General features: G+C 44.4%; 1 protein-coding gene across 2 annotated transcripts in view; it reads right to left on the bottom strand.

Moving 5' to 3' along the window:
- PIP5K1B (phosphatidylinositol-4-phosphate 5-kinase type 1 beta) overlaps positions 1-25,781 on the bottom strand; it is a 331,727-nt gene that overhangs the window by 8,062 nt on the left and 297,884 nt on the right. Inside the window, exon 14 of one of the 2 annotated variants that reach the window (XM_069228675.1) lies at positions 19,166-19,283. The exons of the other annotated variant lie outside the window; for it this stretch is intronic. Within the exon in view, the coding sequence (XP_069084776.1) occupies positions 19,166-19,283 (118 nt within the window). The remainder of the gene's footprint in view (positions 1-19,165; positions 19,284-25,781) is intronic. 2 annotated transcript variants of the gene reach the window in all.

Here is a 25,781-nt window from a genome sequence, read left to right as displayed (position 1 = left end):
ATGGGCCTTACTTACAGACAAACCTTGTGGGTACAGAATATTCACCAACGAAAACCATGTCCTGGGGCTTGTTGTAGCTACCAGTACAGGTAAATGATAGCTTACAAATGCAAAACCACCAACACTAAGATGTTGCCTCAAAATGGTGGGGTGGAATCAGGGGAATGGCTTTCCTCTCGCCTATGACCCAATGGAGTTATTTTGCCCTTATCTACCTCTGTGAGAATTGTAGTAGAGGGACAGAACTGATTGAGAGATCTTTACTAACATTTGTGTTTGGGGTGACAGGCTATCATGGACCCAAAAGGATAAGGCCAAGTCTAGAGTTTCCATTGCTACAGTCTGGAAAGGTTTGGCTGAATGTATCTCCTGTTCAATATACCCTGAAATGTGCCCCATGCTAAACTTTTTAAACTGTTACTATCCAAATGCATATTTTGCACTTTTGTTTAGACCTGAGATTGGAAGCCTCCACAGTGTAAGGCACCACAAAATGAAGCACATGTCTTTGCAGCACAAACTGTATGTTTTTACTTTTTTATACACCCCTGGTTGTTATTCTTTTATCCAAGAACTCAGCTGCCAAACGACCCCTTTCACCAGTGCATGCTGGAGTTGACAGTTTTGATTTGATCATTATAAGATCGGCCCACAATGCCAGCTTGCACAACGCTGTCAGCCAAGAATCATACACTTTGTAGTGTCGCTGGCCTGTGATGTAACAGGCCTGCCGACACTCCCCTCATTGAGAGGGGTGTTTCTGATTGCATAATGCATCTTGGTGAAATCCCCGGATGTTCCCGAGGGATTTCACCTCCATTTTAGTTGTGTGTGGTTTGCTCCAGGGTTTTCGCCCGGAGCTATAAAAATAAACGGAGGCGTGGTCGGACAGAGAAGACGGCGCCGCACACAGTGAGAGACCCGTGCTGCCGGGCTCTCGTAACTGTGAGGCCTCGCTCTGCCGCGCCGCCACAAAACTAACACATGGTGTCGGTAATTAATTTATTAAAGCGGCGGAACGAAAGCGGAGTGTTGTAGCCCTTCTCAGGGCTAACAACACAACAAATTGGCGACGAGGAGTGGGCGAGTCCACGCCCCTGGGCTCCCGCTGCGGCCACGTGCTAAACGCGGTGCTCGTGCAGTGGGAGTGAAGAGAAAAAGGAAAATAACGAGCAGCTGACGGAGTGCCAGTTGTAAAAAAACAAAAAAAAACAAAAAAAAACAGTGCAAAAAACAAAAACTGCTGTGACACAAGGAAAGGAATTAAAATAGAAACTGCTAGCAAGTCCAAAGCTGGGGAAACAACAGGGACACATCAGAACACCGTGAGTACCAGAGTGTCCCACCCCATAACATATTGACTACGCAGATAACGTTAATTCCTTAACTAAGGCAATATTAATCATATCTTAATATAGTATTTCACCAGGACTGTCGAACTCCGCCCTGACCACAATGTCTGCAATACCTCCTGTAGAACCGTTTGTTGTAGAAGGTGCTCCCTCTACACAAGCGCCGAAGTGGAAAGAGTGGGTGGAAAGAGTGTTGCTATTTTTTGAAGCCACAAAGGTAGCAAATGACCAAAAGCGTGCCATGCTCATCCACATAGCAGGGAAGGACATATATAAGATATCCAAGAACTTAGTGGAAGATGCACCTAAGACACATACGACACTCATAGCGGCCCACAACCGTCACTTTGAACCCATGGTCAATACGGATTACGAGAGGTTCATATTTAGACAAGCAAGACAACAATCGGAGGAGTCGCTAGATGCTTTCACCTAAGGCTAAGAGAGCTAGCGAGTACGTGCAGATTTAATGATGAGACCGAAGAGGTCAGAGGACAATTAATACAAGGGTGTGCATCCCTCAAGCTCAGGGAGCGCATCCTAGAGGAGTCTGGAAAATCATTACCAGACATTCTACAATTGGGTCGCACAAAGGAGCTGTCGAGAGCGAGGGCGTCACATATGGAGGCAGCCCTACAGTGTCCCATAAAGGAAGAGGTAACCAATGCAGTCATGGCACCCACTAATAGACCCCGACAAAAGGTGAACAAGGCACGCACCAGGCAGTGTGGATATTGTGGTGGAGTACCACACAGAGCATCAGAGTGCCCGGCCAGAGGGAAGGTATGCTCTGGCTGCGGAAAGATGAATCACTTCGCAAAGGTTTGCAGATCCAAGAACACGCGAGGTGCATCTGTCAACACTGCAATTGAAGAGGTCCCTACAGAGAAATCGGAGCGGGGAGTGATATGGATGATGATGAAGCAGTTATTCATGTTGTTCACTCTTTATTTGCTGTCAAACCCACCAGCCATCGCCAAGCGCAACTTCCAAAGTGCCAGATCCTCATGGGCCATCACGAAATTGTTGCAGTAGTGGATACGGGAGCGTCAATAAATCTATTGGCAGCTGAGGAACACTGCCGGATGTCACCGACCCCAGCATTGACCAAGGCAAATGTCAAGGTGTATGCCTACGGGAAAAGTACCCCATTAGCTTTGAGAGGCATGTTCCAGACGGTTATTACCCATGGTTCACAATCCATACCTGCGAGAGTCTATGTGACGGAGGGAAGAACTGGTATGCTGCTAGGCTGCAAGGCCGCTTAGGAGTTAGCCATTGTGGTGTTCGCGCTCAGCATTCACCAAGAGTCTGTGACTGAACTGGTAGCCCGGTATGAAGGGGTATTCAAAGGCATTGGGTGTCTCCGAGGCCGAGAGATCAAGCTCCACATTGATCGCACAGTGCAACCGGTAGCCCTTCAACATCGGCGGGTGGCGTTCCACCTTCGACCACAGGTGGAAAAAGAGTTGGACAACCTGGAGAGAGCTGGGATAATTGAAAAGGTCTCTGGACCCACACCGTGGGTGTCTCCCATTGTGGTAGCGAGGAAACCCAAGCAACCGGGAGAGGTGCGAATATGTGTGGACATGCGTCTCCCGAATGCTGCCATCAAGAGAGAGAGACACCTGACCCCGACGATTGATGACATATTGGGAGAACTCAGTGACTCTAAATGGTTCTCGAAACTGGATCTCCGGTCTGGCTACCACCAGCTGGTGCTGGCCAAGGAATCACGTTATATCACGACTTTCTCCACACATGTGGGGCTTAGGAGATATAAACGTTTGAGTTTTGGGGTGTCAAGTGCTGTGGAAGTGTTTCAGAATGTCATCCAGGAGCTGTTGGTGGGGTTACCTGGAACCATCAATGTCAGTGATGACATTCTCGTTCATGCGCCTACCATTGCCGAACATCACTCCAGGTTGCAGAGAGTTCTGCAATGCATTCAGGATTCTGGACTCACCCTGCATCGCCAAAAGTGTGAATTTCTACGAGATCGGATCCAGTTCTTTGGTTATGTTTTTTCAGCGAGTGGAGTAGCCCCTGATCCTGCAAAGGTAGATGACATTAAAAATGTGCCCCCTCCCACCAACATCACCGAGGTCCGAAGTTTTCTAGGAATGGTGAACTACTGTGGCCGATTTATTAAGGATTTATCTAACCTGACATTGCCTCTGAGAAGTCTCACAAAGACCTCTGAGCCATGGAGGTGGGAATCCACTGAACAGACTGCTTTTGATAACATTAAAGAGGCTTTGTCCAGCGAAACCGTGTTGAGGTACTTCGATCCAAAGAAAAATACTAAGATCGCTGTTGACGCTGGGCCAAAGGGTATAGGTGCGATGTTGCTGCAAGAACAGGGAGAAGGGATGTGGTCTCCCGTTGCTTATGCCAGCCGGTCACTTACTGAAACGGAGCAGAGGTATTCGCAGATAGAAAAGGAAACAATCGCGGTACACTGGGGCTGTAAGCATTTCCATATTTATGTGTACGGCCGTCCATTTGTAGTGACCACCGACCATAAGCCGTTGCTGCCTCTGTTTAATGGAACCGCTTCCAAGCCACCGCCGAGAATTGAGAAGAGGATGCTACAGTTGCAGGACTACCGGTGTCAGTTAGAGTATCGCCCGGGTTCGGAAAACCCTGCTGACTATCTGTCGAGACATCCCCGAGCGGCCTTGGATGTGGAAGTCGAAGAAGCGCAAGAGACAGAGGAGTATGTCAGATATGTCACTGATCGGTCCCGGCCCATGCCCATAACTGTGAACGAAATTGTACAAGCCACTAAAACGGATGAGTGTTTGCAGAAGGTCCTGCTGGCAATGCAGAATAACCAGTGGCACTGGATAAAAGGACAGTTGCCTTTGTTAGACGTCGAGTCTCAACGCATCCTAGGGAGTCTGTATAATGTCAAAAGTGAACTCATCACTGATGCTGAAGGGTGCCTGTTGAGGGGCAGCCGACTAGTTATTCCGTCCTCCCTCACCACCAAAGCTATTGAGCTGGCTCACAATGGCCACCAAGGAATGGTCAAAACTAAAAGCCGTCTTCGCTCCAAAGTATGGTTTCCCCTTATGGACGAAAAAGTTGAGAGCACGGTAAGGTCTTGCCGTTGGTGTCAGGCTACTGGTGACTCGAGTAGGCCTGCTCCCATCGAAACGGAACCTTTTCCAGTAGGTCCCTGGGTTTCAGCTAGTTTGGATTTCGGCAGTTTGCCCGATGGCCGACACACCATGGTCATCATTGATGATTTCTCGAAGTATCCCGAAGTAGAACTTATACCTGCCCTCACGGTTAATTGGGGTTATTTCTGGTCTCGAGAAAGCGATGGCCACTCATGGTCTCATAGCTGAGATAAAGACCGACAGTGGACCACCCTTCCAAAGCAAAGAGTTGGCTGAATATCTAAGGCTTACAGGAACCCGTCATCGTCGAATTACACCGCGTTGGCCTCAGGCGAATGGCGAGGTTGAGAGATTTATGAGAACTCTAAATAAGGTGATTAGAATTGCGCTAGCAGGTGGACAGGCCGTCGACTATGCCATATTCTCATTCCTACGGAACTATCGAAAAACACCCCATTCCACTACGAATCAGGCACCCAGCCATGTAGCATTTGGTAGGGCGTCTGTTGATGCCATTCCTCATCATTCGTCCTGGATGCCTCCCCCCTTGGCTAGAGATTTGGTTCAAGAGAAAAGGCTGTTGTCCAATCGAAGGGTCAGCCGTGCTAGACGAGCGACTGTGTCTGATCTCAAAGTGGGTGATCAGGTGCTGCTAAAGCAAACCCTGCCAGGTAGCAAGTTTCGTATGCCTTTCAGCTCTGAACCGTGGAAAATCGTTCAACGGAATGGGTCTGCCATTGTTGCTCAGCTTGGTAGTGAAACAGTAACTCGTAACGTGTCGTTGTTTAAGAGGTTCCACCCATCTAGAGATACTGAGGACGAGGGGTCTGATGACCATAATGGTGCCGGTCCTTGGTCTTTGGGGTCAGACGGAAACATTTCAACACCTGGTACCGAGAATGGAGGTGTGGTTGCCGGGTCTGCCCCGATGGAGCGCGTGACTGATGGGCTGGTCCCAGAGTTAGTGTCCCAACGATCTGGGTCTGCGAGATATGAGCTGCGGAGTAATCCACGTCCCTCAATGCATCTGCGTGATCACATGTGTGACTGATGGTTCAGGAATAATCCAGTATTGTGTAATGTTTCAGTTTTTGCATTTTGTGGAGGAATGTAGTGTCGCTGGCCTGTGATGTAACAGGCCTGCTGACACTCCCCTCAGTGAGAGGGGTGTTTCTGATTGCATAATGCATCTTGGTGAAATCCCCGGATGTTCCCGAGGGATTTCACCTCTGTTTTAGTTGTGTGCGGTTTGCTCCAGGGTTTTCGCCCGGAGCTATAAAAATAAACGGAGGCGTGGTCGGACAGAGAAGACGGCGCCGCACACAGTGAGAGACCCGTGCTGCCGGGCTCTCGTAACTGTGAGGCCTCGCTCTGCCGCGCCGCCACAAAACTAACACATGGTGTCGGTAATTAATTTATTAAAGCGGCGGAACGAAAGCTAACAACACAACACACTTCCTGAAGTTGTCTCACTTGAGATCCTTACCAACTATCCAGGTATGTACGTGTGCATGTATATGAGTAGTGTTGAATTGGTGTCTGCACCTGTCTTGTGGGGGTGATGTTGTGTCTAGTTGCGTGTTACTGTTTTGCTCTGTCTTTCCTTGTGTGTCTCTCTCTCTGTGCACATAATTAACAATACAAACACTAAACCATTAACTTTCCAATACTTGTGTTCGAATCGGCTCCATGATGATTAACATTTTACACATGAGAGACACTAGGTGGCAGTATTGCATGTATTCAATATTTAGAGGAAACATTTCCTCATGCATGCGCTCCGCACAGTTGAGAAATAAGAGTGTTTTACCATGGTACTCGCCTGGACCAGCAATAATTGTGCACTGGATAACTTGTCTGGTGTTTGTTCATTTTAACTGTCTCTGTGCTGAAAAACATTCAGCCACTAATGCGCTTGTCTTTGCCTGTGCGCCACACAGAGATTACTTATGGGGGGATTAACAGCAGGAGGAACCATCAATTTCGTAGCATTCTGTTATTTATTTAAATCGGCTACAACCGTCTAGTTTCTATTAAGAGAACAAATTAAGGTGGAGAAATATGTCAGCGATGCGGCAAAGACGTCAGCGCCCTGTTTGTTTAGGATTCATATAACCTATTGTTTGCCCCATACAAAGCTCTGACGTGTTTCCAGTCAGACGTGTTTCTAAAGAAAAGCAGCTGCGGTGCAAGCGAGGGACACAATATCCAATAGATGCCGGTGAATCACGGGCCGGGGCAGGTGACAGACCGTTGGATATAGAAAAACATGAACACCAAAGCTTTAAAGTACACATTTTTTGCCTCTCCGTTTGACTATATTTTGGCACCGAATCAAAAGTCTTGAACTATTATTCGACAAGCCCCCACAGTCTAAAAGTTCAAGTCTTTCAGTTTAATAAATTCTGTTTTTACTCTGCATCCCCTAAAGAAAATCCAAGGAAGGGGGCTAACTTGATGAAGGTCTGATAATATTTACCCTGAACTTTTCTTCCCTGTACATAGTATTGAATTGGATAGTATGTGGACAAAAGGGGCGATGCATTGGCTGGGCCTTGTACTTTTCACAGGGTGAGGATTTTTCTGCACGAAAACACATATGGTGGTATTAAAGCGCTAGCAATGGAAAAAACAATAACACCAACCCGTAGGAACCTGTAGGATAGTGCAAGCACACTCGGGGGAGAATTTATAATGCCCTAACGCCACCTTGCGCCACATTAACGCCATTATTTTTTACGTTAATGTGGCCCAACGAGCCCGGAATACCTGCGCCATATTTACTGAGTGGAGCAATGCATGCATTGCGCGACTTTGTAACCCTTTGCGCACTTTATGACTGTGCCAGGCATAAAGTATGCAAAGGGGGCGTTTCCCGGTTAGGGGAGCTGGAAAATGGTGTAAGGAAATCTCTGAGATTTCAATGCGCCACTTTTCACAGCACTTTTATCGCCTGCTCAGGAGCAATGGGGCCCTATGTACTCTGCAGGAGTAGCGCCAATATTTTGGCGGTACTCCTGCAGAGTACATCAATAGCGTCATGAGAAATTACGCTATTGCCCCCTACCCTGCGGCATAGTGCACCATATTTTAAATACGTCACACACATGGTGGTGGTAGGGGCGTGTTAAGGGGCGCAGGGAAAGTGGTGAGTGCAGCGCCACTTTCCATAAATCTGCCCCTAAGTGATAGACATGCACACAGAGAACACAAAACAGAGACAAAAACCAGTTACTTACATGCACTTATACACACGTGCCAACAAACATTCAGGTGCATATGTCCACAAGGCCAACACAAATACAAACACTCATACATATTGTTCAAGAGACATACAGGCACCCATTGATAGAAAGAAACAGACATGCACATGTCCATGCACATACATAAAACACACATGCAGCCACTTAAGTACCAAGGCAAAACAGATACTAGAGAGAATGTGTACAGAGGCAGTCACAAAAACACAGGGCGACGGATGGACAGAGGTATGGAGTTTTAGCATACATACTACCTCTGAATGTAGAGAGCAACACTTTTGGAGAGCCCATATACACAGACATACAAAAGAACGAATTTACAGACAATCAGTCCCACAGACCAACAGATGTACAGCCACTCAACGATATAGATCAACAGATACACAAGAACCCAGGCACGCAGTTCAACACACATACAGGAACAGTACACATGCAGGCAACCAGGCCGTTTCCACACACCCAAAAAAAGTGGGTACAAAAACCCCTAAAAGAAACAGATGGACACACACGTATCTGTGGAATGTACACAACAGTGCGATGCAAATGTATGAATAGGTTTCACAAAAGCTCGTTTTAACATGTCTAACATGTTCAATATTAACATAAGTTTGCTGTATACGATGTTGACAATTTTGCTTGTTTTTATTTTCTTGTTTTTATAGGATATTCTATAGAACACTTGAAAAACATCCTGGTGGTGTGTGCTGTTCTTGCCTCTTGCCCTTCCTCTTGCCATTTCACCCTCAGTGTCTACATTTCACTGCAGAAATGGGACCTATGAGTAAAATATTTTATGTGACGTGAAGGGAGACAAAAAACCACAGTGAAATACATGACTTCTTTTAGGTTTTGAGCAGCTTGTTTTTTTTTCTTTTTCTTTTAAATTTCCTACTGGGTAGTGTGGGAGCTGAGTGAGTAACATAATTCAAAAAGGTCCGGGACAAACACAGGAGTGTAGTACCTATGTATGAACAACAATTGAGTACGAAAGGTAGTATACCGTTTAGTAGCAGTCAGGCTTGATAGGCCTAGTAGTCTTATTATTAGATAATGAACACTTTCAATAATACACATTATAATGCATGGATGGTAAAAATAACAGTATATTTTCAGTATAATAATATGCTGGATACATTTTTCAGATAATAGCTAGGCATAAATAAATCCGCGCATGTAGAACTTGGAGTTTGCACTGATGTTGATGCAGGAGGGGGACGTCATTGAAGGGCAAACATTGGCTAAGCCAACAGGTCTCGCCTTTGGGAGAAGGTCTATTGACTCTGTCAATGTTAAGCCATGTTGTACAGTAGTGCGGCTGTCATGCAGCATGACTTAAGAAAAATTGGCAAACCCAACAGATCTAGTCTACGAGACCTATGGGCTTTGTCAATGTTTTTTAATCATGTGATACAGCAGTGTGGCTGCTGTGCAGCATAACTTAAAGTTAAAAAAACACACTGCAGTGACACAGCCAAGGGCTAAAAGTTCAGCACATCAAGCTGTAAGCTTGTCTCTGGCTCAGCTTGAGGTCTTGTTGGAACATTGAGCCCATAACCAGCCCAGCTTTCGTGTGGCTTCTGCCTCCCTCTTTCCCTGTACAGCGAATGTGGCTTTAGGGCCAGAGCTGTGGACTCTGGAATTGGGGAACCAGGTTGGAGTCTCAAGATCCTGTGATCCCTATAAACAATGAATGGTGATCTTGTGCACTGTAACATATTTTAGGCGTTTTTTGGGCTATGATTTACATAGCAAACGTTCTTAGGACTCGGTTCGTGCACAGGCTGTAGGATCCGAGCCAGACGACTCTCCTCTGTTAATTTGTTGGTTCACCCACTTCTAATATCAAGGAAGGACGGCTGACTATCTGCGAAAGTTAATGGGTTTTTAAAATCAGCCAGGACTCAAGGCGGGCCCTCTCCTGCTACATTCATTGCTGCATCCTGTGTTACTAATCATCAGTTGAGGGTGCGTTTTAACAACGCAGCATACGTGAGGCTTCTTATACACCCTTATGTGCTCTCATGCTCCTCTGCACGCTCTTTAACCGCGGATGCGAACTACCAATGAATGCTGCCCGGGCTTTTGTAATGCCCACTGGTGTAACAATTGCCCCTGCAGCCCCCGCGATGCAGAGGCAGCAGGCCCCTGGCCTGAAAGCTCACCCAGGAGGTGGTCATCTGGAACACGAGTAAGAAGCTTGCACTGAAGCAGCACTTTTTAAAGGGTGTTTTTAGATTGAAATGTTCTATCGCGCCGATCTTCCTGTATCTGCAGCAGACTCACATTTCCAACTAGGGTGATGCTGACGCTCCGGGAAGGCTTTATCAGCCCGAGTGATTCCGTCACAAGACCTGTAAAAGGACCCGCAGTTTGTTTTGGCTCAGGCAGCAGGTTTGACTTATCTTGACTATTCTAGAGTGGGCACTGACTCGGAGAAGTCACATGCTCCCCCGAGCATTAGTCTGCCTGCTTCGCAGCATGACAAATTGTTTTCTGTTTTGCACTTTCACCTTGACCTGGAACCAAACAACAGTATGTGCCCAGCTGTGGATATTGGAAAACATGTTATTGCATGGAGCAGTGTTAGGCGAAGGGCAGACACTGAGCATTCATGAGGCCTGTTCTCATGGTCGGCGTGTCCATCAGGTGAGGTCAGGCAGCCTCGGGTCCACCAGCAGGAGGCTGCCAAGGACGCCATATTGCACCCAGGGCCGTAACTTGGTCAGTAAGACGGGGGGAAAGTGTGGGGGGGGGGGGAGCTTCAGATTTCCCAACATTTAAATTGACATGAGATGTTAAAATACATTATAGACAAGCAGGGTATGAGAGGGGCCTAAGGGGTAGTGGAAAGGAAGCGTTAGTCGGACTGGTAGGGGTACTAAGAGGGAAAACACAATATTTTGTAAAATAACTAAAAAAAATTAAGACTTTCAAAGCAGAGGAGAGAGTGTGTGTGTGTTTTTGTCTCTGTATATGTAAAAAATCTTTGTGAAATCTGACAGACACCTCCTCACCATACCCAATTGAAAGCATCCGCACCCACAATTTTCCAGAAAATACATTTATTAGGGGGGGTGTAACACCTGTCCCCCCCCTCGAAGCTATGCCACTGAGTGCACCGGGGAATGTCCAAAACTGCCCTTTTGCTGGGCAGATGAGAGTGTCACTTGTTATGGAACCGCATGTACCACATAATGCATCCTGCTTAAAACGATATTCTGTCACTAATGAGAACCGCAGTGTGTAGAGGAGTAGGTGTTTCCATGTCACCACGATGTCCACCAGTGTGTGCAGTCCTGAACTTTCCTTTCCTGGACCACTGTTATTAGAGGACTGAGCCCAGAAGAGGCTGGGCCATCCCTCTTTCGCCTGCAAACTGCAGGCTTGTAATTCGGGGCTTTGATGATTGTGGCCCCAAGAACAATTCAATCCACTACTGCACTGCCACAATTCTAGACATCACGGTAAAGAGGAAGCAGGGAGAATACAGTTCTGTTCTATCGCCACCTACTAAAATCACCTCAATAGACAGGATGATTGGTGAGTGTTATAATTAATTAAATTAACCATAATTAATGAAATTGACCTTTCAGAATGCAGACTTTCACTTGGTTCTGTACCTGGGATGGGCTCTGTTCCCCCTTCTTCACCTGCCCCCTTGCAAAGTCCATTAGGCAGCCCGCTGGCGTATTTGGCTCCACCAGAGACGGGCTGCTCTACACTACCATCATCATCACTATTGTTCAGGCTTCCTGATAGCTCGAACACACCAGTGGTGGCTAAGCATTCGAAGGGAACTGTTAGGCCTTGGCCTGCGGTGGTACTGGGCTTGGCAAACCAGCAGCCGCTGGACCATTCATTAGAATCCCTGGGGATGGAAAAATTTATGGAGGGTTGGGTGGATAAAATAATGACCTGCATACAGGCAGAGCTATAAGGATCTAGAGATCTTCCCTCAAACAACAGGCCTATAAGCCTGATTGATAGTACCCAAAAACTCTTTGCAAAGGTCATCTTGGGCTGATTGCAAGATTGGATGTCTTCATCAAATATTTGGACTCCCTGGCAGGCAGGATTTAGGGAGCGCACTAGCACACTAGACCAGGTCTTTTGGCTACAGTCATTGTACTGGAAGGTCATTGTTAGGTCACGGGAGATTGTATGTGGTACTGGTCGAGCTAAGGGCAGCCTTTGATCTCGTTCCTCAATCTAAGTTATGGCAAGTTTTAGCTGGCATGGGAGTTCCGCTTTACTCACTAAATTTGATAATAAGGCTTCATGACCACAACTATGCCCAAGTAAGGTGCTGACAGTTGGGGGAACTGACTGATCAGTTCCCGGTCAGCAGAGGAGTTAGGCAGGGTTGTGTCTTGGGCCCAACCCTGTTTTGCTTTTCATAAGCGATTTTGTAGCGCATGTGGACCATGTTGAGTCAGACGCACCCTGCTTGGCAAACCTCATGGTTCCTGTCCTGATGTTTGTCCTGATACACTGCTCCTATCTAAGTCTCCTATGGGACCGCAAAAATCTTGGATAGGTTTGACAGCTTTTGTGGGGTAAAGAGCCTAGATATTAATCTAGCAAAAAACAAGTAAATGGTGTTCAATCCCTGTCGCTCCTCTAAACCGAATCCCACGCTGAGAGGGACCCCCCTGGAGCGAGTCCAGACTTTTGAATATCTGGACATGGTTCTGAATGAGCACTTCCACTGGTAGACCCACATCACAAGGTGAAAACCTGGATTAGAGCAAACTACTGGGATACTATTGAAGATATTTAAAGCTTACCAATTTTGCCCAATCGCGCCGGCACTGCAGGTCAATAACTGTCAATCACTTGGGTCCGCACTGTACGGTACATAACTTTGGGGCCATAAGGAAGCTACAGCCTTAGATGTTGTTGAAAATTGTTTCCCCCGCGACTAGATATGGGGTTAAAAAGCATTACGCAGGTAGATAGGCTACGACCCCTTTTGTTTCGGAGGAGGCTGTGGGCAACTCTAAAACTGAGCCTCTACCAGCAGGGGATGGTCAAAATTGTGTCCCTTCTAGGTGCAAGTGACCTTCCATGGATCAAGCATGTGAGAACAACATTAGTGGACATTGGGCTTGATCATTTGTGGACTGCCCCAGAAGAGGCTAGTGTGACGTCTAAGGGGCACATAAAGAAGGCCTTGGGCAGCGCCAAATAGGCTTACTGCAATGCCAATCTAACATGGGTCCTTTGATATCAGCCTTCCAAGTGTTAAAAGATAATTTTCAGAAAGAGCAGTTCCTGGATGAAATAGAGCCCTCTATTGCAGGAACTTCAATCTGCAATTTAGGTATGGGAACTTACCGCTTTCCTTGTTTAAAGCTAGTTGGGGGCAAATGGCAAACGCAAGAGATGCTTAGTGACCATTCAGTGTATCTTGGCCTGAAACAATGGAACATGTGTTGTTCTTCTGTCTTGGTTACTGTGGTATAAGAAATACGTGGATTGCACCACTCTGCTGAAATCTTGGTGTCAGAGACTTCAAGGAAGCACTTAGGATTATTCAGTCAGACAATAGGCAATATGTGGGCTTCCCTTTCTCAGGGTTCCTAATGCTGATGTGGAAGATTAGGCTAAGAGTTCGCTAAAAGGTGGATGCATATTGCTCACTAGTTAATTTGTTTAAATTGTTTTCTATGTGTCCTTTTTATTCACTGTTATTGTATTGCTTTTATAATCTTATTTTCATTTTATCTGAATGTATAGTTATGATCTTTAATGGTGATGATTCGCCGAATAAAGAAAATATGAATATGAAAAGAATTTAAAACCACTCTCTTTGCAATCCTTTTCCTAAACACTTAATATCAAGTCCCTTCACTCAGATTTCAAATCCGCACTGATCAAACCTTTCTGTAGTCAAGTTCATTCAAATGTCAGTATTTAAAACAGTGTTCTTGAAACTTTTTGATGCCGTCCCCCCCACCCGAAAAAAATAATTATTGACACCCCCCCTGAATTATTCACAATTACTCCGTTAAATTGGCAATGTTTAAATATGTCTACACTTATTTAAACATTGCAGTTAAGTTCTGTTAGTGTTTGAAAAATGCAATCAAACAGATGATGCCAAACATAGTATTCTGGTCAGACAGGCCTTACTAACGCGTAAAAGTATCCACAGAGTGAATATTAGAAGTTGGCGTGTGGTGAGGGTTTTGAAGAGTATTTGGAGTCCCTTCCATTTTGACACATACTGTCTGCTTGGATATAAATGACAAAACATGTTACTGATGGCCTATTACAGAGCGGTTTACTGATGCTCATTTGTTTCACTTTAAAACAAAGCCCCATTAATAGCATAATTGCTTCATTTGGCCAGAGCCTGGCGCCCGTCCCCTGGAATCAATTGAGGCCCCCCAGTTTGAAGAACCATGATATAAATGTAGGTTTACGATTAGATGTGTAGAAAAATTAAGAAAAAGAAAGAATAAATTGCCTCTTTCCTCACTTGCAAACTGTGTGATCAGACCGACCTGCATTCTTTTTGTCACATACACCAATCAGATTGCTCTCTTCAAGCCTTTTGTACAAGTAGTCTAAATGTTCAGGCACAACAGAATGCTTTAGTACATATATTTATCTCTGAAAAATCCTAAATTGTCATTCATACGTATCTTAAGTAATTGGCGTAACTATACATCTGCTGCCTCTAAGTGAAAATGATTTGTTTCTGTGAAATGTCACTAAAATGTGGTGTTATTATTTTGTGATAGTTGTAAAAATATATTATTAAATTGGGCTCCTAACCTCTAAAGTTTGGATTTGCAATATAACTGAACATTGATAACACAGAATCAGAAAAAATGTGTGCAACATGAAACTCCCCACCAAAAAAGTATCTCTATGATGTACATTATAGCTCATGTTGTCAATAGTCCGATTTTCGTCCTGGTAGGTTTGAGACTGTGCAGGGCCACTTCAACATGCATGCACACATCTAGTATTTATTTGAGCATTTTTAGAATTCAGTCTCATTTGCTGTTAATTCTTTATTCGCACATACTACTGCCTTTTATTTATTTGCAGTGTAGTTTTTGTGGTCATTTCAAAGAGGCCCCGGATAAAAATGCATGATATATTAAAGTACACCCTAGCATACATTATAATGCCATTGCAAGTCACAGAGGAGTTCACTGATCATGTAGAGGAATAAGGCCGATTGCCAAGTTCCTTTAAAAGGTCTTCGAACCCTGAGGTTTTTGAAATTTCCTTTCAAGTTATAGCAGCAGGTATTTTATTATTTGTAATACATGAGACCCACCATCACCCTTCCCAAAAACAATTAAACCATTGGTGTCTTGTTCTTTGGTGTACATTGCAGAACAGAAGAATAAAAGCAGCACCTATGTTGAGAAATTAAACACTTCACTAAGAAGTTTGCAATTTTTGCAAAAAGAAATTAGAATAAATGTAATGTATATCATGTTAAAAATATGGCGGGTCGTACTGATTAGCTATATACAGCTATTATGTCTTTCTTGTAATGACCTATAGCATGGAAACAAATTTATATGCTGCCACAAAGATCTCCTTTCTGCTTATCACTTTTTTCTTTTTAGAAAACCAGATCAGATGAAGAAAAAGTCAGTTCCCATTTCCGTGTTTTAATATCAGCTGTAATTCTGCTCTGTGGCCTGCCTTTAACCATGGCTGCTGGCTCTGGTACAGGTGTTGAGAGTCAACTGTAATAAGCTATTACAGTTGATCAGTAGTCACTTCTTTATGAGCAGGGACTAGAGACATCACAAGTAGCCAGCACTAAGAAAATTAGGCACAAGCATTTATACAGAGATACCAGGCTGAGCAGCCATTGGATGTAACAAGGAACATGCCACCTCAAAAGTCTGCTGATGGCACTGCTCCTTTGTATTTTCCTGTCTGCTTCAAATACATACTTTATTCAGATTTCCCCCTAATTTCTATTCAAATGATCCTTCTACAACAGGTGCGCAGATGAACTTACATTTTCTTTGCCTAGGTCCTTGCTGGAGAGGTGCAGCCATTGTTCGTGCGGGTAGCTACAGTATGCAGGGCTGTTTGTGTTTCTCCTTACATGCGCTTGCAGGACAGGTAGCCTGCCTTCAGGAACTCACCGGTGGCATAACAAAACCTGAGGGGGCCCCCTTGCAAAGTACATGGAGAGGAGATCTCAGGCCTGCCTCTTGTGCACAGTATCGGAGGGGGCCTCCTGGAGTTCAGGAGCCCTCCCGACCCCCTGCACTGCGGGGGCTATTGTTACTCCACTGGAACTCACTCGCTGGTATGCAACGTTGGAGTTCCGGGGCACAGTAAGTACTCAACAGCACCTTTAGCCCTGCGTGCCTAGCCCCCACTACAGCCTCTTCAGCGGGGCCACATGACAGCGAGTACTGTCAGAGATAGGAAGGTGAGAAAAGAAGTGCTTGTGAAAACTGGCTTGGCACGACTGGCATATCCAGGACACGAGGTGTGTGCAGAAACTATACCCGACAATGGTGACGCGCGGCCTGTGGGTGTGGGGGGTGAAGAGGAGTCTGGCTTGACAATCTGGGCAGGTGCTAAATGTATACTATTTCATGTAGCTGTCTAAGAAGGAACAGCTATTTCCACAAGGGTTTGCCAAATTGAGACAAATGGCTTTGGGTACGCCTTACTGCGTGTCAAAAGGAGCACCCAACAGCAAAACATCATTTTGTCTAGTGCTGCGAAAATAATTTTACTAGACCTGTGGCAATAGTGGTTTATAAACTGAGTGCACGTGAATGTGTTAACTGGCTTGACAATTATGCTTAGGTACTGGGGGCCAGTTTGTGTGGCAATAGGCAAGATAATGTTTTTTATGAGTTAGGGGAAATGGAATGTGTCGTACTGTATCATTTACGGTGCACTTCATATGCCCGATGAGGTCATAAAACGATCTGATTTGCATCAGATTCCTATGTGCTTTTTGTAACCACACAACTAAAAAGCATGTTCACTGCAGTTTGGCCCATATGCAAGGTGTGAAGATGGAGGCTGAGGTCTGGAGATGTGCTTCAGAGTACAACCCCTAAATGTACAATCCGTGAATGTACTAGACGGAGTCAATGTGGGAGTGATGGGATGGATGTCCTGGGTGGGGGAGCTATGGAAGGAGTCGGCAGAAAGAGATGGGGACATGGTAGAGGTTGATTAGAAGGCCCCCATCAGACAAATAGACTTGGGGCTGGGCCAGGCCCACACTGGAGGCGTGGCAGGGAACTGAAACCACAAACAAGTGAAACCTGCAACAAAAACGAAGTACAAATACGGGTAAAGTAGCACAGAGACAAAAGGCAAAGGCTGATCCTTTGTTTCCAACACAGATGCATTTTCACCTCACACTGATACCAATACAAGTTATTCAGGCTTTCTGTGCTTGTGCCATTGAGCTGGATAACAATAAACATCTCTGTCAGAAGGACAAAGAGGCCTCCTTGGAGGTAAGCATACACTCTAAAAATATTACTGTTAACCTACACTACATTATATACTGGGGCAATATGAAACCTGGCATAGCAGGTCTACTTTATGTAGCCTTGGATTGGGTGAAACTGCTGTGGCAAACCTGGGAGCAGTATAGGAGCTGTTTTTTTCAGTGCCTGTGTTTCTTAATGGGACAACGGAACACCCTACCTCTTCACCTCAGGCAGTTGCCATCGGTACCTCAATTCAGGAAGGACCGCAAGACCTGGCTCTTCGAGTGAGCCCTGAGGATGTACCCCACAGCGCCTTTAGACCCCATGGGTGAGTAGCGCGCTCCAAAAATACTTGACAACGTGGATATTGGCTGCGTCAGTAATCTAATGGATAATGCCCCAGGTATCGGATGTAAGATCAGTTGTCTGGGGTAATATGTAAACTGCACCAGTCTAAGCACTTGCAGCAACATTCCTAAAACTAGGCATGTGCAAATTTTCTGTTATACTGGGGTAATCCTGACTAATTTTAATAATTTTGTGTTATGCTTGCTTTACCAAATTTATGGAATTACAGGAGTGCACGGGAACAGCATAAATCACCAGAATTACATAGGCTGCTGTTTGTGGCAGTTGTGTTTTTTGTGCTATTTTTTAGCACAAAATGCATCCAAAATGGGTGGGAGGACACATTTCACATAAAATATATCGTCAAATGCTATTTTTTGCATGCCACACAATTTTGCCCATTTTTTGAAAATGTCACATACTTACATAAATGCAATTTATGTACCCCACCTAATACCCTGAGCAGTCACATAATACTATGAACTGCTGTTTGACACAATGATTCGCCCTCTCCATTGTAATCATATGTGATACAATGATAATTTAAGCAGGAGGCTGTAATATTTCTGCAACATTCAGGTGTGTATTAGATGTGTCCTAGCATTTGATAGCAGCACCCTCACAAATAATCATATCAAATATGACAGCATCTGTGCTTGTAGTAAATATATTCATTCACTGTGCTATAAAACCCACTGTTTGGTGCTATTTACCCAAAATATTTCTAGAACTGGTCAGGGTGCACCTAGAAACAATTAAGAAATGCTTAATGCAACCTGGGTGACTTAAGATTGTTCCCGGGGCTGCTTTTGGTTCATAGTCTGGTATTTTATTACATGCAAATACATATTTTCTCAACTATTTCAGTTTATCTTGTTTTAAAAATTGCCATTGGTCTGTTTCTGAGGTACATAAAATAACCTGGATGAGGACCGGACGGTGAAGCATGAAATTAACTAATTCTAGTGGATGAGGGTCCTTCTAATTCAATAGGGATGCCCCCAGAAGATGAGTGAGGGAGGCTTTGGAAACAAAATAAGTGGGTTCCTTCTCCAGGACTTTGAATTATAAACTCTGCTGTTTGCAAGCCCTGCGTTAAGTTTTACCCTCTGCCTGACAGCAACAAAAAGCTTGCCTACGAAGTTCGCCTTCAAGCCAAGCAGAAGAAACAGGGAAAATCATACATTCTTGGACGACAAAAGTAGTTCATTCCCGATTAGCGTCTGTGATCTTGAGAGAAAACTAAACTCTCATGTTAGCTGTATCACAGGACATTGAACGGCATTAGTTGTGACATCCTTGCTATTATTGTCTCTAGTTCTGCTCTCTGTGGTTGTAAGGTGCTTACATTGGACCCTTAATTTGCAGCTGCAAGGTGCTCTTAAGCATGTTTTTCAGGGGTCACCATGTATGTTGACCTTATTGTTTAAAAAACAGTAGAGCAGTGGATAGAAAACAATGTCGCAGGAGATACATAGGACATACAAGAGTTGACACATCATCCTGGACATGAAACAGCATCATCGGCATAGATGGCCATGTTTTAAGGACCAAGTAGAACGAGCAAAGGTTAACCCATGCTAGGTTTGAGCCACCGACCAAGAACAGACAAATGGAGGACTTACTAAGTAGACATCCAGAACGGAGGTGTTATCATTGTCCATTTCTGGTGTGCTTTGCTCTGACGTCAAGTAGATGGCACTATCTTCTAGGGTGAATGTTGAACTAGAAGGTAAACGTTTGCTGTAAGAGAAGAGATATAAATGGAATAAGTGAATGAAGGCATAAATGGTATAATATAGAATTACTAACAAGACAGAATATTGATTTTTTTGCCACTAATGTTTCCTGTCAAAGTTTGGATTGGTAATAGAAGAATAGAAAAAATGTATATAATTTCAGTAAAAGTGGGCTTATGGACATATGCATTGAAGGTGCCTCGCCACAGTTATCATCTGATTTAGACACGGAAAGCTACAGGATATCCATGCCCATGAACAGTAGCAATCCCACTGACCTTCTAGCCAAGCCACCACTATCTCAGCCTCTGGGAGCACCATAAGGCAGTCATAACCATACACAAAATGGCATTTGTTTGGCAGCATTAGTTCCATGCAAAGCCACTAAGTAAGACATAATGGTCTTGCAAGGAAAGACCTACAAACGTCCCTGGCATGCGAGGAAAAAACATTTGTAATTTGGAGAATTAGATGCCCCAGGGAAGTTGGAGAAGGATGAGGTCCTCTGTGGAAGTGGAGCAAGGGTTACAGAGATAGAATGACTCTCTGGGGCGATCATAAGTTTGCTTCTATCATGGATGAAAACCCTTGGGTGTCTGGTTTGCACTATATAAATCCCACAAATACATAAATATACTCAGAAAGCCTCTCTTTGGTGTTGAAAGAAGAACCACACTCACACATCCCTCCTTTACTGCCTATCTTGCACTCCAAAGTGAACTCATTAATGCATTTTGGCTTGGTCACGAATAAATAACATACCACCAATTTGGGGGTGCATGTCCAAAAGCTGAGAGCTGTACAGTGCAGAGAACTTTTCCACTGTGTGACACATCACTTATACTTGTAACAGCAATTCAGATATGTTAGCTTGGCATAGAAGAATGGCTGTGATGTCGGAAGCCAACATGTCGGCAGAAAGCACTGCAGGTGAAAACACACTACCATGGTGACAAACCTTGTAAGCAGTGGACCATTCACTTTGCTACACCAGAGAGTGGATTTTCTGACCACGTTACTCAAAAACCAGAAGCTCGGAATTTTCAATTGCTAAGTAGTACTTCCGAAGAAAGAAATGAAGGCAGAGTGGTGCCAAGACTATATTTATTGGGTACCTTTGGAGTCACATGTAGAAGGCCTGGCAAGGGCTGACATGCACACTCTAGGGTCTTTTCACTTACACTTGGCTCTCTGGAATCTGATTACCTACACTTTAAACTGAACTAGGAGAGGATTTGGGGCATTTGAAGGGTCAAAGATGCAACGACTAGTGTTGACGTTTCATATGATGAACCCTATTCACAAAAGTAAAATTTGCTCATAAATATGTTTACAACTGAGATCCCCAGCCGGTGTTTAAAAGGATAGGATGTTTGCCACAAATACAGAGAACTCTGCATTTAAAATTGCCACTCAATGTGTGGGACGCAGGCAGTCCAAGGTGCTGTCTGCCTTGAAAGTTTGAGAACACCTGCAAACAAGCATGTTATTAGGCTTTCCCAAACTCCCATCCGACCCATTCACACGCTGGAAATGGTTGGAGACATACACTAGCACAGGGATGGGAAGGGGAATTCATCACTCTCAAATTTGCAGGGGATGTAGAAGAAGGGCTTTCTCCATGCAGAAACATATTTGTCTTGTGGGGCAACGTGTGTTTGCACATGGCATCCTATTCCCTCTGTGCAGAGTTCTCTGCTATGGGGAATCCAGCACAGCAGGGGCAGCTCCTTCATTTGGGCAGAGGAGGGTTGCCCCCCCTGCCAGCAGCTATTTTATTATCCTTTTCTTTGAAAGGGGTGGGGCCACGGGGCTGACGTGCACTGAGGGGGAGTGCTGTGCCGGGCCGGCCACAAACACACGTGCACAGGGCTCTCTCCAGCCCAGCAACTGTTGCTGGGCTGGAGGGAGCCTGCACAGGCTTCCAGTCTGCTTGGGAGCGCCCAGCCAAAGCACTCCCAGCCAATCCTGACACTGCTGTGAGCACAGGTATCATTGGGTACAGAAGTGGTGCGCTCATTACCTGAATAGGTGACATCCAACTTGTGACATGCCTATGCTGTGGTGCATTCATTAACCTTCTACAAATGTTAGCCCATATTCTACATTTTGAATGTTGCTTTAATTTCTGTTTTTCATGCAGTAAATATATGTCTGAAGGCAACTATAGTTTAAAACTTACAACTCATACAACAAAGTAATAAAACATATTCTGGTAGAAGTAACATTGGTTTCAAAAATGTAATATGTGAGATCATATTTTACACTTCCTAAGGGTCGTTCAAGAAATCTTATTTTCCATCCCAGTCCAATTCAAAAATGAATTGTTTGAGTCTTTTGTGACTTACTGAAATGAGACCACCTGTTGACAGTGAGAAAGAGAAACTGCTACCAGAAGAGTACCAACTGTGCTGTGTTGTTTGGAAAATTCTCTTCCATTAATGACCTAATATCTCATGGATGATATCTCCAGGTCCTCTCCACCCCAATCTTGCTCTTAGTGTGAACACTTATCTGAAACATTTCAAGATACAGGGTGCAGCAAATTGGTGGAACGACGCTGATGGTTTTGTGGGCCTTATTTTGGGAAGCTCCAAAAACACCATGGAAGAAATAATCTATACTTCGATATAATATATTCTTGAAGTATCTGCTGATAAATTATTTTTACTGTTACTTTTTTTCGTGTTAGTTGGTCAACAATATTCTGACTCCTATATATTTATTCTACTTTGCAATATCTTCGTCGCCTTGAAGCCTCATGCAGTGCTAAGCACCATATACAATTTAATTTAAAAAATATATAAAGCATACCCTCCATCCACTCCACTGTACCTGCCAATGCCAACCTCCGCCTCACTGACCAACACCCAAAGCTTTCTGCCTGTCGCCATGCCTGTGGATATGCCTGTGGACATGCCTGTAGATATGCCTGTCGACATGCCTGTGGATATGCCTGTCGACATGCCTGTGGATATGCCTGTGGACGTGCCTGTGGATATGCCTGTGGACATGCCTGTAGATATGCCTGTGGATATGCGTGCCAAAAGGTTTGTGAGCCTGTCTTTGGTTCCCGATCCAGCGAATAGGTAGTAATTTAGGAAACATGTACATTGAGAAAAAGGAAAATGTAAAATTTGGCATTACCTAGAGGTGCTACTGAGTTAACTGAAGGAATAAATCAGGCCTGCTTTCTATTATCTTTTCAACAAAAAGATGGAAACATCAGCAGACAACAACGACTGTAACGGTAACTAGTAAACATTCAGATAGTTGGGGTTCAAGGCTTGACTTGACAGGACATTATGTAACACAAAGGAGTAAAATTGACTTGAGAAAGTACATTGCAGATTTTTTATTTGTGTTCCATGAAGAACACTTTTTGTGCAGCTCTTATTTTTTTTACCCAACACGTGTTTCGCTTTGTGCTCGGGAAACAGGCCTGGTGATTTTTCAAGGCTGTCAAGAATGAGTCAGCTAGGTTGCAATTGACTGTCCCTAGTGTTTCGAGAAAACCAGTAATTCTTCAAAAAGGCAAATGCAGGAACTCTACTAATGCCATTACATTTCTCCTTGATGGAGCTTGTTCAAGATGAAACGCACGACTCGTCTCATTCAATGAAGAATTGTTGTGGTAGCACTACAGTCTTAATGCATGCAAGGTAACATATAACACCGTGATCGAGCACCAAGGGCTGGGCTCTTACAGCAGTATCCAGCCAGACCAGTATGTGGGGTTACGTGTATAATACTGCAGTGCTCCTACATATAGGATTATATTTATAGCACAACACCATTACTTCTTGTATCGTGCTCCTAACTGGACAGCAGTATTACTACCCACAGGGTTTCTTTGGAAATACAGAAGGATTACTGCACACTTCCTCTCCACAGAATAGCTCCTCTAGCAACAATGAATTACTGAATATTAACTACTATGATATCCCTGTATTTTTTCTCTACATAATTAACTCTGCTATTACAGTACAAGTGGCACATTCACGCTGCAGTATTGTCTGTATTGGAGATTTGTTATATAACACTGTATTTTTAGTGCCTGAGGGATGTCTATCATATAAGTACTTAGCGGCGTCTGCCGCAGATATCAAGGGGAGGGGGGTGACGCCGATGACAGTGATGGAGGGGGGAATACATTATTTTTAAAGTACTGTTAGTCACCGCCGCTGTCCTCTCCTGCCACCTCGTGCATCCTCCTTTCTTGTTCTGGTGTACTAGAATTTGCTGGGACACCAGAAGAGGCTCCACAGCAATCCTGGTGCTGCTTACATGCTAAATATAGCATGTAAGCAGCCTCAGGATTGGTCTGAGTGGTAGTGACTGCCGCTCAGACACAACTCTAGGGCCTGTGCAGTTTCTTCAGCCCAGCTGTGTATACAGCTGGGCTGGAGAATCCTAAGTGCGCATGTGTGTTTGGACGGCTGTCTTAGGCCGTCCAAACACACATGTGCACTTAGTGCACACAGTTTTGCCTCCCCACCTCCTACCTGCCTTGGCCCAGCCCTGTTCCTCCCTGCAACTGCTGGCTGAACCAGCAGCAGAAAAATAAAACGATATTCAAATTATCATTTTATTTTTCTGCTGCAGGCTCTTATTCAGTGGGGCGACGCTGATCCGCCATTGCGGAGGAGCTGCCCCTGTAACTACTTATAGCCGACTCATGTGGCCTGGTGCATAATTGTACCTCTGAGACCCCACAAGGTGAGGATGTTAGGAGAGGAAGGGCTAAACAGATGAGTCATTCCTTTTACACTGTTTTGTAACTAGTATCGCTGTAACCCTAAACCTAATGTTTTTGTGCACTAATGAACTGCCGAGTTCATTTCTGTTTATTTGTTGTTTTCCTAATTAGTGTTCCAGAAAAGAGAAGTAATTGCCAAGAAGCGCTCTTCAAAAGTCCACTCGTAAAGCCAATCCGGGGCAAATGTCCAATTAAGAGGAGTGCATGAAGGTCATATCTCAGCACAGCTGCCGATTCTAAAATGGGACTGATCAATACAGCCTGGCAGAAGTCATTAAACAGAGCAGGCAACGAGAAAAAATGGATTTATGGACGTAGGAGTAAAGCTCCCTGATGGTGCCGAGACGGGGTGGGAGCTATGATATAACTAGACAAATGATGACAAGGAGGAACAAAAGGACAGGAAGGCAGGAAAACTTTAGTCTGCCCACTCTCCAAGGTAGCACATCCACACACTTCTAGAGAACTGTGCCGAGACATCTTAGTGGGTTGCTGTATTCACTGCGGAGATACGTGGATTCCTTTGCAAGCACCACCTTGTTTGCCTCTCGATTGGCTCTGAAGCTTCAAATCCTTCTGAGAGCAAGAAAATGGGCAACATTTAGCTGAGTACATCATCTGTAATTTAGCCAAGACAAAATTCCGCTTGCTAAGTGTGGTAATTGTCATTATTGTAGGGACATGTAACATTTGTGCATGCTGCTTCACGATGGAGGCACATCTACGACTTCTCATGGCTTCTCCAAATTGTATCACCTAACCGAAGGGCATTAGATCGGACACTGTCAAGGTGACTTTGTCAAATCAGTTTCTAAACCATGTACATGTACATATGTTATTAAAACTCGGTATCAGTCAGTCAGTGTTTCTTTTATAAACCGGCGCATTATCAAGGGCACGCCTTTAGCTGTACTTTTAACGCCAGCCAATTATTACAAGTGCGTTCATTATAGTATTTGCTTAATTTAGCCGCATTCCACCGCCATTTTACTTCCAAACCAAAATAATCTGGTGACCAAAGTATCAAGCTTAAAACATCTTTATTCAAGACTACTGAGAGCATATTAAAAATAGAGGAACTTGGATGAATCAGTTGTAATGGTCTGAATCCTTCTTGCAAGCAGAACAGGGATATCTATCGATGTTCTTCTTGGCTCCATCGGTCTTCTGGAGTAAGATGTTCAGGTTACTATTGCTGGTGGACCTCGACTCATGTACTAAGGCTATCTCCGGAACCTTGTACGAATGGAAATACTACCGAAATTCTAAATATTAATGACACGCATTAATGACATGCACATTTAATATTCTTGTTCATAAACTCAAGTAGCTCCGAACGCCTAAGACTACTTCTCCACTGGATTACTATGAACTGCCCCCAAACTTTGAATGCCTCTCGGTTTTAGAATTATTTAACTTTTCGTATTGCTTACAAAGAGAAGGCCACTCTAATGCCTGAGGAATATCTGCTGTGAAGTAGCTGTTGTTACACCGTAATGCACAGCATGTTGTGCCCCTCTTTTAAAATATGATTTACAGAAGCACAATGGACATTCCAATTCATCTTTGGCTATGCCCATAATTTCAGAATATCTTCAACCTCAAACCTCCACAATATATGGTGTCTTTATAATTTATGTTAAAAAATAGTGGTGTGAAATAGTTAATAATATTTTTAAAATGTGGAATGCAGTGCTTAATTTGAGCCGGTGGTTTCCGGTGGGGGGCACAGCACTTATTTTT

The sequence above is a fragment of the Pleurodeles waltl genome, chromosome 1_1, assembly GCF_031143425.1.
Source record: "Pleurodeles waltl isolate 20211129_DDA chromosome 1_1, aPleWal1.hap1.20221129, whole genome shotgun sequence".
NCBI classification, from domain to species: Eukaryota; Metazoa; Chordata; class Amphibia; order Caudata; family Salamandridae; genus Pleurodeles; species Pleurodeles waltl.
Note: the sequence above shows the minus strand (reverse complement) of the source record. Positions and strands in the feature narration are given on the sequence as shown.